Source organism: Podarcis cretensis (genome assembly GCF_951804945.1).
Source record: "Podarcis cretensis genome assembly, chromosome: 14".
Taxonomy (NCBI): domain Eukaryota; kingdom Metazoa; phylum Chordata; class Lepidosauria; order Squamata; family Lacertidae; genus Podarcis; species Podarcis cretensis.
Genome location: NC_137183.1, coordinates 30131310 through 30148132, shown reverse-complemented (window position 1 = coordinate 30148132; position 16823 = coordinate 30131310). Strand labels below are relative to the sequence as shown.

The 16823-nt window shown below is 49.2% G+C and overlaps 1 protein-coding gene across 1 annotated transcript in view; it reads right to left on the bottom strand.

Annotated features, from left to right (window-relative positions):
* The window catches only part of IQGAP1 (IQ motif containing GTPase activating protein 1), a 50046-nt gene extending 35147 nt beyond the window's left edge, over positions 1-14899 (bottom strand). Inside the window, exons 1-2 of the mRNA XM_079952742.1 lie at positions 14669-14899; positions 9685-9784 (exon numbers count right to left, since the gene is read on the bottom strand). Of these exons, the coding sequence (XP_079808868.1) occupies positions 9685-9784; positions 14669-14723 (155 nt within the window). The 5' untranslated portion in view covers positions 14724-14899. The remainder of the gene's footprint in view (positions 1-9684; positions 9785-14668) is intronic.
* Positions 14900-16823: the final 1924 nt, after the last annotated feature.

Genomic DNA, 16823 nt, shown 5'->3' with positions numbered 1-16823 from the left:
CGTTCAAGGGAGCAAAGTCCTCCCCTCCAGCACGATCCCAAATATCTTGCCCTGAAGACCACAGCACCCAGCTTCTCAAAATGCATGGCACACCAGCAGAACCCACCACCTGTTCTTGGGCCCCAGGGCCATTATGGCCGCTTGGCAGCTGCAGGGATCTGTGCAGAGCGGTAGCAGCAGGCAGCAGCATCTTCCCCTTGCCCAAGCCCTCTTCCAAGGTCATCTTCCAAGTCACAATGGGCCACAATGAGCCCACCTCCCTTCTCCAACCTGACACTGCAAAGAACCTCCAGTGTCGCAAGGGAAAACAGTCAAGCAGAGGAGCAAGGTCATAGAGCAGAAAGCAGCAGAGTGCCATCTTGGCCGGCTGGTGAGAACTATAGGCTGGAAACATTTCGTTTTAAACCACTGCTAAATTTTTGCTACAGCTGGGTTCTTTTAAGTCATGTTTATGCAGTATTTTATCAGTATTTGTGCCTCAACTGGAGAGGGGTGTCCAACCTGACAGAGCATGAACAAAACCCATCCACTGAAAGAGCTGTCCGACCAGGAAGCTGAACTTGACTGGGCAGGCAACCAAAGAGCCCACCTCTGACTGCAGCCAACCCTGTCAATATTTGTTACACCATTACACAGAGCCATCATGGCCACAGACTTTGGTGACCAAGGGCACTCCAAGGGCCACAACAGGTTCCCACCCCGACATAAATATTTTTTTCAGAGGAGGCGGAACACCAACAGGCTTTGTGGTTATTGAGAACTCTGGGTGGGCCAGAGCTGGGGTAGGGGAGAAGAGAGAGGGGCAAGGACTCCAAAGGCCAAATGAGCCACTGCTCACCAGGCCCTGAAGAAGCCCGGAACCAAAGCAGAGCCTGAAAGTGAACCCAGCGGTGGGAGGAAGGTGACAGTCTCCGACCTAGAAGACATGGTGCAAACCCTGCTGCGAGTGGCTCTCTTGTGCAAGACGCATGTCGGGGGGGGGGGGGGGAAACGTTACTTCCTCTTCCAAGAGGTGTTTTGTCCTCACTCGGTACTCACAAAGGGGCCTTCACGGGCTGTGCTTGAAAGAAAGCCAGGATCTCTGCCCTGAAGGCCTCAAGGTCTAGTTCCCACACCACAGGGCCTGTTCAGGCAAGCAGCGAGTGCTTTGTTCCAAAGGCTGACTGAGGGTCAGTGGTTGCAACACCAAGCCAGCACTCAAGCAGCTGGGAGGGGGGAATTGGGAGATCCCTTTTCTGCGTCAATGTGGCCTGAATCCTCATGACACACTTGGCTCGCCCGCACTGGTGTGCACGGCCAGCCTTCACACAGCAAGTCAAAGTGCGGGGAGAAAGAGAGAAGACAACAGCCCTCCTTCGGCAGCTGAAGAAAAGGATCAGCCTGGGCACGCTGCTGCTGCTGCTTCAGAATCTCCAACGGCACATCTGGGAGGATCCTTACCAGGTGTGTGGAGCCCCATTGTTGTCAGCTGCCAAAACGCAGGATCCTCCCCCACTGATAACAAGCCCAGGCACCTGCTGAAAACTCCCGACTGTCAAGCATGTACAAGTCCCTAGCAAGTAACTTGGAGGACATAAGACTGCAAAGCCTCCTAGGATCCCCCAGGCATGCAGGGCTGGGGCTCAGAGCTGGAAAAAAGGCTAAGGACCAACATCAGGTTTTAGATTCAGTGACGGGGGGTGGGGGGGAACCAGCTGCATAATTTAGATAGTTGCTGGGATTTATCCAGTCGATGGTGGGTGTTGCAAAGAGCAGTAGCAGGATACAGGCAGTCAGAGGCAGAGGAACCAGGAAGGCACAAGGAGGCAAATGCTAGCCAAGGCAGAAGTATCGGCCTCCAGGAGACGCCCCAGCCATTTGACTCCCAGCTACACAGAGAGGAGGGACGCGGGTGGCGCTGTGGGTTAAACCACAGAGCCTAGGACTTGCCGATCAGAAGGTCGGTGCTTTGAATCCCTGCGATGGGGTGAGCTCCCGTTGCTCGGTCCCTGCTCCTGCCAACCTAGCAGTTCAAAAGCACGTCAAAGTGCAAGTAGATCAATAGGTACCGCTCCGGCGGGAAGGTAAATGGCGTTTCCGTGAGCTGCTCTGGTTCGCCAGAAGCGTCTTAGTCATGAATGAATGAATGAATGAATGAATGAATAGACTTTATTTGCATAGCCGACAGGCCATAGCATCAAAGGACAAACACCGACAAAAATACATTACGAATATAGTTACCATAAAATCTTATGACCTATTAAAACCCTAGGTAGAAGCTGGATTATCATTCATCCATGACCCTCTGTCCCATGGGCGGCAGCCTTTTCTCCAATAGATTGTTCCAGGTCGGTTAAGTGAATAGACCAGCCAAATTGAAAGATTATAAATATAAATATAACCTCGGAGGGATGGTCAGGACAGGGAGAAAGATAATAATAACCAGATGCAGATAAATTAATAATCTCAGTACTTAAAACTTGGCAAAGGTAATAAAATAATAATAAAAATAAAACGTAATTATAATAATAATAAGATCCTAGGCGAGGAATCCGGGTGACGACACTGATGTCATTCAGATAGCAGCTCTCAGTCTCATTGCTCTCTCGATAAATTTGGCAACCTTCTCTGTTGTCAAGCTGTTCTGGTCGGCTAGGAGTGAGAACAATTTGGCTTCACAAGAGCGGCCCGGGATGGCAGATAGGAGCGGCGTGATGGTCTCGTCCCTGAGATCTTTATATAGGGAGCAAGACAAGAGAACGTGTGACACAGTCTCTACATAGCCAGCTCCACAGGGGCAGAGCCGGTTCTCAAATGAAATTTTTTTATATCTACCTTCAAGAACAGCTGAGGGTAACATATTTAGTCTGGCCAGTGTAAAAGCCCGCCTGAGTTTTGGAATGGTTAAGGTAGACAAATAAGGTGCCCGAAAATCAAAGTGGGAGGGGGGCAAATAAGCGTACCAAGCACTAAATTTCTTAATATAGGCCAGATTATTCTGCTGCTCAATATCCTTCATGCGCTGGTCAATAAAGGTTTTTGCCTTGGGGAGACCCATTTTCAGGAGATGCTGTGCTTGGAGGCCACATGTAAGTAGTTTTTGATGTACTACTTTGGATCACCGACTTCTATGAGCATCTCGTGCTACTAGAGGTAGTAGTCCGGATGGGTTTAAATTTAAGCGAAGCCAATAGTTGAATGTTCTTAACCAAGTCCGGGTTTCGATGGAGAGGAGGCCACTCCCCAGCCGTAGGGCTGCATTTGGTGCACATGGTGGAACGGCTAGAATCTGTCTTTAAAATTTAGACTGGACCGTTTCAAGTATGCGGCAATGATTTCCCGTCCAGATTTGGGCCCTGTAGAGTAATTGCGCCAAGGGTTTTGCTTGAAAGACCTCCAGAGCTGCTGGGATATGTCTGCCCCCCTTCGTAAAGTAAAAGCGAGACAGTATTTTGGCGCTTTGAGATGCTATTTCCCTAGCATATTTATGATGGGCCTCCCAGGCCCCTGTTGACTGGAAAACGACTCCAAGGTATTTGAAAATTTTGACCTGTTCTATTGGCTGATTGTCCATCTCCCATCTGTGATGTCTGTGTCTCCTAGCGAAGACCATGACTTTGGTTTTTTGGTGATTAACCACCAGTTGATCTCTCCTGCAGTACGCTGAGAATTCTCTTAGTAGCCTTTTGAGGCCTACTTTAGTTCGTGATAAGAACCGCGTCGTCCGCATAGAGGAGCGCTGAAATTGATTTTTCGGCCAATTTGGGGGCATGAAACTCCGGGGATGTTAGGTATTTGACCATGTCATTTATATATAAGTTGAATAAGGCCGGGGCTAAAATACAGCCCTGCTTGACTCCTTTGGTGACTGGTACAGGGCCAATTAGTTGCCCATTTACTGAGGATCTTACATATAACTTGGAGTCCTTATATAGGCTTTTTATCAAGAATAGTAATCTTTTGTCAATGTTGGTGGCATTGCGTTTAGCCCAAAGTTTGACTCGTGAGATCAAGTCAAAGGCCGCCTTCAGGTCAATAAATGCTGCGCATAGAGTCCCACGTGTTTTATTGACGTATTTGTCAATGAGGTGTGCTAATACGAAGCAATGGTCTATTGTTGTTCTGCCCTGTCTGAAGCCAGCTTGCTCCTCTGCCAGAACTGCCTCAGTTTCCATCCAGTCAATTAGTTTGATGTGGAGGTGTTTGGCATACAGTTTGCTGGGGATAGTAAAGAGGCTAATGGGTCTATAGCTCGCTGGATCTGCCATAGGACCCTTTTTATAGATTGGAATAATTACTGCCTCTGTCCAGCAACCAGGTATTATACCTGTTGAATCGATGTATGTAAATATTGACGCCATTATAGGAGCCCACCAACTGATATTGTTCTTCATGAACTCTGCTGGAATGTGGTCTATGCCCGGGGCTTTGTTGTTTTTCAGTTGGGCAATTAGTTTCCCCACCTCCTCTATGGAAACAGGAGGCCAATATGGTAAATTCTTGGAGTAGGCACTTGGATCATTGTGCTGAGCTTTGTCGTCATAGAAGAGGGTTTGAAAATATTTCATCCACTCCTGAGGTTCTACAGTACATGTGGGACCAATCCACTCCTGGCCCAGGAGGCCCATAATGGTACGCCAGAAGGAGGTTGAGTCTTTCTCATTCGAGGCCTTCACTAAATTACACCAGGCCAATCTCTCAGCTTTTTGTTTTTTTACCTTTAATAGCTGTTTGTAGTTTCGTCTTAAATAGATGTAAGCCATAAATAGCGAGGGTGCTCCGGTGTTTCTGTAATTCCGATTGGTTGATCTCAGACGTTTCCTTGCTTGTCTACACTCCAAATCAAACCATCTCTCTTGATCCTTTGCCCGCTTTGTAACAGAATTAAGTATCTCAGTTGTTAAGAAGGTCTTTAGTCTTGCTAATAACTCGTTGAACGAGTCCATGGCCTTTTCCCCGGTATTAGCTGATACAATGGCTGAGAAGATGGTCTTCACGTCTTCCGAATGGAGGAGATAAGTTAGCTCTGTATTGAGCATGGGGGCCAGCGATCCCAGATTAACGATGGGGGTGTAGTAAAGGTTAGCCGTGGGTTTGTTAAACGATGGGCCATTGAGCGCTAAAATTAGTGGGAGGTGGTCGCTTTCGGTGTTATGTCCCACTTGAAACTTCGACACAGAGTTATAGGCGAATCTTGATATCAGAATATAGTCTATCACACTTCCTCCCATCTTTGAAAAATGGGTATACTCCCCTGGGCGATCCTCTTCCTTGCTACCGTTTAATATCATCAGCTCCCTTCTTTTTGCGACCTGTGCTAGACATAGCCCCGAGAAGTTGCATATTCCTGCATTGCAGTGGGTCGGACTAGATGATCCTCAAGCTTCCTTCCAACTCTATAATTCTATGAATTCAAGGCAAGTTCAGGGAAGAGGCATTGAGGCGGCGGGGGGGGGGCAGCCATCCCTGTCCCCACTTCCCAGAGAGCCTGTGACACCAATGCACTGAGAGTTTTACAGACAGTTTTATAGACTAAGAGAGTAAAGCTGCAAACCCAGGTGGGCAAGGAAGATGGAAGTCCCCCCTCCTCCAGTAAAAAGGCCAAGAGGCCAAGAAATTGGTCTGTGCTTCCTTCCATCTCAACTTCATCCTGTTCAGGCAAGCAGCAACCTCTCTATGAAGGAGAAGGGCAAGAGTGGCCCATGGGGGGAAGCACCTGCTGTTCCACGCCCAAGCAAAAGTGGGCTTTAAAAAAGAAGAAAGACTAGGGCTAAGGGGACGGTTATCACAGTACCAAACCTGGCAGTAGTACTTTACCATTTTCTGGTCTCCACTTTGCTGTCTCGGAAAAGGACCACTGAGAAGCCCTGTGAGATTGGAAGGGGGACAAAAGGAATCTGCAGCAGGCTGGTGGTGTCTATCATGCCAAGTATGCTAGAGAAAGGAAGAGAGGCTGCCAAGCCAGGAACTGAGGAACTCTGGGCAGAAGCACCTCAAGAAATGCAGGCACGCTGATAAGCACCTGTCCACAGCAATTCAAAGAAAAAATTACAGAAGCTTAAAAAAATTGCTTTGTAGGCTCCTGCTGGTACATCTGAGATATGAATGAATGAAGTATATGAATGAATATGCACACACAACCCAGCTCACCTCCCTCCCAACCCTGGCCAAGCTGGCCATGGAAGCAGAGAGCAGCATTTCATGCGATGGAAGGGCCTGGTGCCTCCACACAGGAGTTGCTTTTATCTATCAGGCTGTAGAGAGAGGATTTAAAAATGGGAACAAGCTTAGAACTTCTGAATGGCGCAGCAGTGGAAACCTTGCATGTCCCAAAAGCTGAAAAGTAAAGGGCTCTGCACTGTCCAAAACACCACAGCCAGGTACTACATGAACCTGAATCAGCTGAGCTGGACTTCATCCCTTGTGACAGAGGTTGCACCAGAACAGGGCCAGCATGGGCTCAAATTACAAGGAGAAGGAACTACGGCTAACCATTGGGTTGTGGGTACTGTTTGGGGGGTTTTAAATAATTTTATTTGCAATATACATATTAAAAGGTAAAGGACCCCTGACAGTTAAGTCCAGTCGCGAACGACTCTGGGGTTGCGGCGCTCATCTCGCTTTACTGGCCAAGGGAGCCGACTTTTATCCTCAGACAGGTTTTCTGAGTCATGTGACCAGCATGACTAAGCTGCTTCTGGCGAAACCAGAGCAGCGCACAGAAACGCTGTTTACCTTCCCGCCGGAGCGGTACCTACTTATCTACTTGCACTTTGATGTACTTTCGAACTGCTAGGTTGGCAGGAGCTGGGACCGAGCAATGGGAGCTCACCCCGTCGCAGGGATTTGAACCGCTGACCTTCTGATCGGCAAGCCCTAGGCTCAGTGGTTTATTACATACATACAAAAAGAAAACAATTGTACAAATAACAAGGAGGGGGAAAAACATGTACCAAAAAATGAAAAAGAAAATTAGAAAAAAGAAAAGAACAAAGATAAAAAAGGAAAAAAGGAAAAAGTAAAAATAGAGAAAAGAAGAAAAAACTGTCTATTTTAGATCTTATTAGGACTTACATGAAAATTGTTTAAATGGGTTGTGTACTTTTGATGGTCTTATTTTATTACGTTTGATGGACTACTTTTATTACGTTTGTAATTATGTGGTTTTTATTCACGTAAGTCACCTTGTACATAGTTTTAACTATGAAACGCAGCATACAAGTAATATGCATGTATTATGCAAAAGTTCTCCCTGGGGGCATGGACTGTCCAGGCAATAGAGCAGCTGGAAGCTGGCAGATTCATTTCCTTAGAGGTCACCTTCCCGGACAGCGACCTCTGACCAAGGATGCTGAAGTCGAGGACATCCTGCATCATCACCAGCCGCCCAGGTCTCTTCAGACTGTGAGGATTCTATGAACTTAAGCCTCGAACTGCAACAGCAGCAAACTGGAATTGGCTGTTTATTTGCCAGCAGTTCTGTACATGCCAAGTCTATTCCCCAAACGAACAGAAGGTCATCCACAAAATAAGGCTGTCGTCCCTCATCCCCAGATGGATCAACTGTGGATCAGCATGAGGGCAGGAGTGGAAGTTTTGCATTTGCTGCTCCGCAACTACAGTGTCCACAAAGCAGAGCCCACTGACACTTCACAGGGCAGATGCTCTTACCAGCCAAAAATACTGACCTTTTGCTGCACTTGGCAAAGCAGCAGAACAACCACAAGAGGATACTTGCTAAAACCAAGGTTTAGTTTTACTTTTACAGATTTTTCAGAAAACACCACGAGAGCAAGCCAGATAGAACACAAGGGAAAAGAGGAATGTCCAAGCACATTTATGACTGCAGCAGGAAATCCAGACAGACACTAAGAATCCAATCAGAGAGCCTCTCACATCCATCACTCACATCAGAATATCAGATCAGAATGATTAATGACCCACAGAAAAATGTTTTAAGAGGCTCTCTCTTATTGGCCAATGAAATAAATGGAAACCAACATGACTCTGTGGGCAGTGTTAATCCATTTGTTCTGGCCCGTTTCGAAAGTATTTGGTCCCACTACTGGTTGACAGGCGGCATCAAAGGGTCTCTCACCTGGCTGCCCGAATCGGACAATCCAACAAGCTTCCTACCCTGTGGATTTCAAACTGCATCCACTTCAACAACACTGAGCAAAGGAACCATCATAGCTTCAGGCTCCACAGATTTACTCAATCCAAGGCGAAGTTCACGAAACACTTGAGCCCGGCCAGCTATTTCCCCACAACTTCTCCACCCTTCAGAGGAGAGCCCTTTGTCAACAGCTTTAAGAGATGGAAACTAGATGAGAAGGGCCTAGAGGGCACTTTATTGCCAACTAACCAAACCAAAATTTCTAACTGGAAAGGCTTCACAAATTGCAGAAGCGCAAAGCCTCTTGCAAGGCTGCTGCAGGCTCTGCACTTGGGGCCCGGAAGAAAGAAAGGAGGGAGGAAAACGTGAGTCACTTCCTCATCTCATTCTTGGCCCAACAGTTCCTGTGTCATATTAGGAAGAGAGAGAGAGACAGAGGAAGGAGGTGGTTAGGGTCAACCACATCGCACAAACTTGGGCAGCAAATGTTGCTGGTGGGGGGTGAACTCATGGGAGCTTAGAGCCAGGGATTCCCCATCAGCCCAAATCTCAGGTGCGGCTTGGAGGGGAGACCAGACACCAGCCTGGCAAGTGGAGATAACCCCTTGCTCTGGATCCTGTTCCAGGGCTTGCCTTGTCACAGAAAAGGCTCCCAAGAAGCCTCAAGGGGGCAGGGGCCAAGATGCTCAGAGAAAGATGCTCCAGGGAAAGGCTTCTTGGTGGCTCCACTCTACCTTGGGAAGGTCTCTGGGTTTGATGCACTTCCAGGCAGAACCGGGGAACAGACCACTTCCTAAAATCGTGGGCTTGCCTTGTAAACAACACTGGGCTAGATGGGCCAATGGTATGAGGCAGCTTCCTCTCTTTCCTAGAGCAGGAGAACCTGAACTGCCTCTGGACCATAAGACATCATCAATCCACCTCAAGCATCTGCAAAAGCAGTGTTGAACCTGCTCTTAAATCCTCTCCACTCCTGTAGCTCCATGGCCAGTTCAGAGATCAAACGCAACCCATAACCAACCCCAAAACACTCTTGATACATCCCCCCCCATTGCAGGAAGCAGCTTCCCTATTAAACCCCAAGCTTGCCTCACCTTCTGACATATCCTACAAACCTGATTTACCTTCCAGGCTATTAACCACTACCCTTTTGCTTTCGTATCCAGCAGTGCTATTATTCTGCCCTGTAATCATGCTCATTAATTTGGCGATCACATGCTGATTTATGCTTAAAATACCATTTCTTTCCAGAGCAGCTTCAGATGATATAAAAATAAGGTTCCTTTGAAAGCAAAAGGAGTAAAAAGAGGTCAAAAATAATCCACTGGGAACTGCAGGTGGGAGTGGCACAGCCAAAGAGAAAGCAATGGAGCAGCTTAATTGGCCTGTCTCTAGGTGCCAGAAAACAGGGCAGCTGTTTCTGCAAAAGGTTAGGCCTGGGAACAAAGCAGCAGGTTGAACGGCTCAGGGATGCTCTGTTCCTCTCCCCACCCCAGCTGGAAGCTGCAATAAGCACCACTGGTGGTTCGAGCCAATGATAGCATGTTAGCAGCATGGGGCTCACCACCCCTTTGAAAGGGCCCCCTTACCTCTTGGCTTCCTCCAGGTGGCAAAGATATTCATAGGCCACATTCTGCCGTCTCCGCTCATCCATCTCTTCTGCAGTCATCCTCTCATTATCCAGGACAGCTGCAAAAAGGCAGGACAGGGTCAGTCCAGGGAAGCCAGAAGGCCCTGAGGCAAAGTGCAGCTCAACAGGGGGTCGTCCCCAAGTTGGAGGTGTTGGGAGCTGAAGGAGCAAAGCCTCACTGGGTGCCCAGAAGCACTCAAGGTCCGGCACCCCACCCACTCCCCCAAACAAGACAGGTAGTGCCAAGGGTTTGTTTTTTGTTTTTTTGAGTGGCTCACCTGTTCCCTCCAAGTCCCACCTCAATACAAGCAACAAATGGGGAGTCAACTCTCCTATACCACAAATATGTATTTAATTTAAAGCATTTTTACCCACCCTCTCACCCCTTAGGCAAAAAGATTGCCAGGGCTGCCTTGTCTGCAAAAACCAAGAGCAGGATTTTAACCCCAGATTCACCTAACAGACTCCCCTGGGAAGACGCTTGCCAACCGAAAGCACAGTGCAGGAAGCATCCTGCCCACCCTAGAAAGTACTAAAATAAGGCTCCACCACGCAGAGCAGAGCCCCCAGGCTCCAACAGAGGAGGAAGCTAATCCAGATAGCCAGTCCAAGGACAGACTTGCCAGGTGCACACACCTGCTGTGACAACAGGGTGAACAGTTTACATTCAGTGTGCTCCCTTCCTCCCCTCCAGAATTGCCATAAATAAAAAAACAAGCTGATGACAACATAAAGCCACTGCACTGCCTGAAACTGAAAGCTCTTCTGAGACTTCCTGACTATGCTCACAACCATTCACAAGAACTAGACAAACTAACCCCATGCCCTGGGGGGGGGGAGACAAGACACAAATCAGTGACTCTTGCAGAGGCAGCAAGAGTGGCTAGGGCAACCCAGTCACATGGGCAGGGTACAAATAAAATAATTATCATCATCATCATCATCACCATCCTCCTCTCTTTGCTGAACAAGCCAGCTTACTAACTGAACGTTATAATAATTACAGCATCCTGGTTTGCCATGAAACAGAGCCACTCCAAATCCTGTAAGCAAAAAGCAGACTTTGGGCCCTGGAGCCCACATGCCTTTTGCATCCGACAAGGAGTCTTGCGACACCTTAAAGACCAACGCCTGAGATTCTGCACTACAGAACTACTTGATTTGAGGCAAAGTGAGCTTTTGTGAAATGGGCGGGGCTTCTCAGTGGCACTTTCTGTATAAAACTTCGAGATCTTGACCAGTCAGTGCCCAGAACCTTCCAGAAGCATGGGAGGATAGTTTGTGAGCAGAAACGCATTTCTCCATGAGTCAGAAAAGGAACGGTCCAGCCAAAGTGAGGCATGAGAACGCTCTGCTGACTCCTCTGGGAGAATAGAGCGAAGGGCACCTTCCCTCCCTGCATCTAAAAATACCAGGCTGTTTGGTTGAGAGTGGTAAATATTCATAATTTGCCACAGAAATATATCTGACAGATTGTAAGAAGAAGAAGAAGAAGAAGAAGAAGAAGAAGAAGAAGAAGAAGAAGAGTTTGCATTTGATATCCCGCCTTTCACTCCCTTTAAGGAGTCTCAAAGCGGCTAACAATCTCCTTTCCCTTCCTCCCCCACAACAGACACTCTGTGAGGTGAGTGGGGCTGAGAGACTTCAGAGAAGAGTGACTAGCCCAAGGTCACCCAGCAGCTGCATGTGGAGGAGCGGAGACGCGAACCCGGTTCCCCAGATTACGAGACTACTGCTCTTAACCACTACACCACACTGGCTCACTTTGCCTCAGGTCTAAGATCCCCACTGATTCCCTTTGCATAGGAAAGTCAGCTTTAATTCGGTGACTTTGGTAACAGCCCCATGCTCCACATTTAAAAAAGTCTCCATCAAATCTAATTAGAGAGATAAGGCTATAATGGAGCGGTAATGAGGATCTCCAGTGGGAGGGTACTTCACAGCACCAGCCCCACAACCAAAAAGGCCCTGCTCCTCACAACCACTGCTGCAGGACCCAATATAAGAGCTGTTAAGACAGTGGAAAGGTGTCCCTCAGGAAGTTGTGGACTCTCCTTCCTTGGAGGTTTTTAAGGAGATGTTGGATGGCCATCTGTCATGGATGCTTTTGCTGAGATTCCTGCACTGCAGGGGGTTGGACTAGATGACCATTGGGGTCCCCCCAGGTCCACAATTCTATGATATTTTACAAGTGCACATTATATTCCCGAGCAACTATTTAAATCAGAGGATCCTAAAATGGCTTCCTTTAACAAAGTGGTTTGGGAGAAGATCCTCAGTTCAAGAGACACTCATTTCTTCAGTCATCCGGATGAGACAATCCTGACACCCCTTGAGCAGCCAGGATGAGCAAGACTTGCACACAAGATGCTCCAGTTCCAACCCTGGAGCTGAAAAGTCCTGGCTCAGATTACAACTGCATGCTGTAATAGACAGCATGTTCCTATACCACCCCACAAAGAACTGCAGTTTGGTAAGAGTCCTGGGAACTGTAGCTCAGTGAATGGTAAACTACAGTTCCCGGGATTATTTCTGGGGTGTGTTTAAATGAATAGTATATATACGCCCACATATGCCTCACTGCCTCTAACGGGGTCATCCACTCCTACCTGCTGGGCAAATTCCAGGTACAGGTTTGTGGGGACAGTGGACACTCGGGTTGCGAACGTGATCCGTGCGGGATGCATGTTCGCAACCCACATCTGCGCGGGTTGCGATTCAGCACTTCTGTGCATGCGCAATTTAGTGCTTCTGCGCATGTGCGACTGCCGAAACCCGGAAGTAACCCATTCCGGTACTTCCGGGTTTCGGCGGTCCACAACCTGAAAAAGCGCAACCTGAAGTGGCTGTACCCCGAGGTATGACTGTACTTCTATCCCGTGACATTTGCCATTCTGCCCCCATGTTTTTCAGCCTTTATGTGAAGCCAATAAATGAGCTTATCCACTGGTGAAAACCAGATCTGTCGGGCAGGGGTTTGGAAACAAAAATGGACTGGATGAGGCCCAGTAAACTGAAAAGCCAACCTGACAAGGTAGACGAAATGTCAGAGCTTTGTGTGTCCAGGATGGTGGTGCTCCACATGCTCTGGAGGGGCTGTACTCTCCTTAAAGCAGGGGTCCCCAGCATTTCTGGGCCCAGGGATATATTTTAAAAAAACTAAGAGCTGTCAGGGCCAGCACAAAGTACCCATTTCACAGAAGAAAAACTGGGGATGCTCATAAACATTCCCTGCAACAGACAAACCCCACTGTCCATGAATTGTTCCAAGGCCTAAGGATGAAGGGTGGTATACAAATTTAATAAATAATAGTAATAATAGCCCCTTTTGCACCTCACCAGCCAGGCCTGATGCTATAGCCAGCAGTTCCAGAGCCGCCAAAGAGGAATCCCTTCCTGCTGCCAGCTTTGAAACTAAACCTGGAGAGATAGGAAAGGACAGAGCCACCATCCTTATTGCCTGTAGACAGATCCCGTGGCTGTTTTCGATGCTGCCATTTCCTGGCAGTTTGGCATAGCAGGAACTGGGCAGCAGAATTATTCACGCAGCCCACCCACAAAAAGTAGCAGCAGCAATGACTTATGACAGAATGTGAGTTTTTAAAGTAAGGCTTCGACACTTTTTTTTAATCTTCCTTCTGCCACCAATACAGAGAGCCAGGCTGATGTAATAGTTAGACTGCTGGATTGGGGTGGGGAGATCCAGGTTCAAATGCCCATCAGCCCAAAAGTTCATTGGCTGATCCCTGGTCAGCCTTGTCTCTCAGCCTAACCTACCTCACAGGGTTGTTAGGAGGATAAACAGCTCATTTCCCCCACTTTCTACATGGAAAGGGTAGCTTGGATTAGCAGGCAGAAATCCAACAGGTTATAGCAAAGATTCAGCTCTTTAACTTGCCCCCCCCCTCACTCAGACCCATTTCCAGCCTAAAGTCAGCACTCAGCTGCAGGCAGAAACCTTGAGCTTCATCCACTTGCACAAAGGGGTGTCATTCACAGAGTTCACACAGTCGCCTGAGCCCAGCAACACTGAAATATTGGGACTCTTCCAATGTTTTCTATGGGAAGCTCTCAATACTTCCCTGGGATGCCAAGGTGTCTCCTACAAAATGTGAGGGTGGCTAAGCACTGCCTCGCTGGTATGACACCTTTTGCATCTAGTCCAGCCCTGAAACTCCTCCTCACAGAAACCAGCGAGTTATCCGCTGACGCCCACGTGGAAAGGTAGACTGCCCTCAACCATGGAGGTTTGATTCGACCAAAGGCTGCCACCTTGCTCGGTGGGAGCCAAGCTTCCTGCGCTTGGCGAAACGAGGCATCCATGGAGCTGGGAGAACGGGCAGTTCGTGCCGAGGACCCGCCCCAGGAGCTGCACGTCGCCGCCCTTCCTGCTCGGGGAGAGGAGCGGTCCTTACCCCGCCCCACGGCCCCTAAAATCGGGCCTCCTCCTCTTCCTCTCTCCCCCCCCCCGGCCCTCCCGGGAAAAGAAAGAGCGCGAGAGAAAGCGGCTGCTTCGCTCAAAGATGCCCAACAGGGGACCCGGCCCGTGACCCTGCGAAAAGCGACAGCGCGTGCAAACGAGCCCGAGAGAAACGCGCGCCGCTCGGCGAGGCAGGCCGTTCACACGATCAATCCGGGGAGCGCTGCTTCCCGCCCGCCCACCAGCCATGTTGAGGGGGCGATGGGGAGGCAGGGGGCGCCAAGACTTTCACAGCTTCCTGCTCGGCCAAATAAACCCACAGTCCCGGGCCAAGCGAGCCAGCGTCCTCCTTCCCCGCCAGCCGGAACGATTCCTCCGGGCCCGGTAAGGGCTGTGCCTGGGCGCCAGCTCCAACAAAGCGGCCCCGGCGGCGGCGGAGGAGACGCTGGCACCAAACCGACGGCCCGAGGCATCTCTCAAGCCGCAAGCAACGCGCCCTTCCCTCCCTCGGCCCGAGACTCACAGCCGTAGTGGGGCCGGGCCACGCCCGCCCCGTCGATCTCCTCCGGGGTGGCCATGAGGACGAGCCAAGGCAGAGGGAGCAGCGGCGGTTCCGTCTAGTCGGAGCCCGTCGGTCGTCCGGCCAGGACGAGAAGGCTGCTGCTGTTTCTCAGGCTGCGGCGGCTGCTCGGAACGCGGGAGGGGAGTGTCCGCTCCGTCCGTTGGGCGGCGGCGAGGAGGTGGAGGCGGAGGGGAAGGCGGTAGGGAGCGGCCGCCCGTTCTCCTTCCTGGCGCGGCGGCGCTGTCGGGCCAGCCTAGCGGGGTGTGTCTCCGGCTGCACCTCCCAGCCCAACCAGCTTGGCAGGAGCCTCCGCCAGGTCGCCCCGCCCAGTGGGCACTCGCTGGAAGAAGCGGCGGCTGGAGGCTGGAGCCTCTCCGGGGAGCGCCGCAGCGGGGAAAGGGCTCCCACCGGAGAAGAGCCGGGGAGGCGATGCACGGCCCCTTTCCTGAAGACGCGCGCCTCCGCGGAGAACCTCCATGTCCAGAGGCAAGATACCCCGTTGTTGCGGCTCCGGGCTAGCTGCGGTTGGAAACAGGACACTGGGGCAAAGGGACCCATTTGGGAAGCGGGGGTGGTGTTCTGCCCCGTTGCAGTTTGCAACTCTGCATTGCTAACTCCTCGCCCAGTGCAACCGCGAAGGATCTGCAGGAAACAGGCGGACGCCACCACGGAGCCAACTGCCTCTGCTTCCTCGGGAAGGAGGGAGCCCCACCGATATAAAGGCAGCTTCAGGGCGATCTAGTTATACTATGCGGGCATGAGAGGCATTGGAGGGCTTCAGCCCTGCTTGGCAGCAAATCGGTTGCTTGTTCCCTGAGGAAAGAGGAGACATTCTGCGCATGCTCGGGGGTGAGGATGGCACCTCAAAGCGGGAGGAATCAAACTCACAACGGGGCACATTGATAGAAGTAGGGCAGGGAAAGTTCGTTTTCTTTAATGATGGCAGATTTTGGCGAGCCCACGAAGAAACAAGGCCGTATTTCGGTTTGCTGGAATTTTCCCCCTCCCCTCATAGGAGTCATGCCGAGGAGTCTTCGCTGCCCCCAATAAAATATTTGAGGGATCCAGCCCCCCCCATAGCTGTCAACTTTCAGATTTGAAAATAAGGGATCAGTAGCCTCAAAAATAAGCGATCAGCAGCCTCACCTGTCCCGGGGACAGCCTGCGGGATATCTAACAATCCGGGATAGCAGCGGGAAACAGCGCTGGAATAAGGGAATTTCCCGCAAAAAAAAAAGGGAAGGTTGACAGCTATGGTTATTGCCATTCAAATTGTGTGCCTGCACCCTGTCATGTGATCGATTATGCGGGGCGGGGCTTGCCTGCCCTCCCATATTTTATTCAAGTTGGCAACCCTGCCGCCAACTGGAAACCATAAGAAAAATTCAGATTTTTTTTTATTAGGTAGCAACAGTGCTTTTTTTCTTTAAAAAATGTTTAGGGGTACTCTCTTTTTTAAAATATATTTTTATTAAGTACAAATTAGAAAACATACATATTCACAACAAAAGAAAATACATCTAACCAAGGGGAAAAAAAATAGAGAATATTTTGTCTCTTTTCATATTTACAGTTATTTATACCTCTATAAAATGCTATTCACAATAAAGCAGTGAAATGAAAGATATCAGAAAAAAAGAACAAAGAAAGAATAAAGAAGTAAGAGAAAAAGATCATAAGTGAAAATTTTTAAAAGTAGATAAGTACTCACAATACTATCTATTTATATTGTATAATTTCATCTTGTCCTTATCTACCTTAAATAAATTGTTTTTTTGTTTTTGTTTTTTTTAGGGGTACTCTCATTTTCCTACTCATATTGAAATACTGCCCCTCAATGAGGCCAAACTTAGATTCACAAAATGTTTAGGGGTATGCATCTCCCCAGAAAAAAAGCGCTGGGTAGCAATCTCTCTCACACACACACTAACACATGCGCGTGTAGCAGCCAATATCAGAGTCCCTCCTCTTTGTAACTTAGTTCTGATTTAAACCTCCGGATATATTATTTCAGGCTACAAACGTTTTTAAAATGACCCTGCAAATGCAGCCAGTCCACCATCGTTCTCCGACTGAGAGCTCTCTAGAGTTTCCATATTTCAAAAAGTGAAAATCC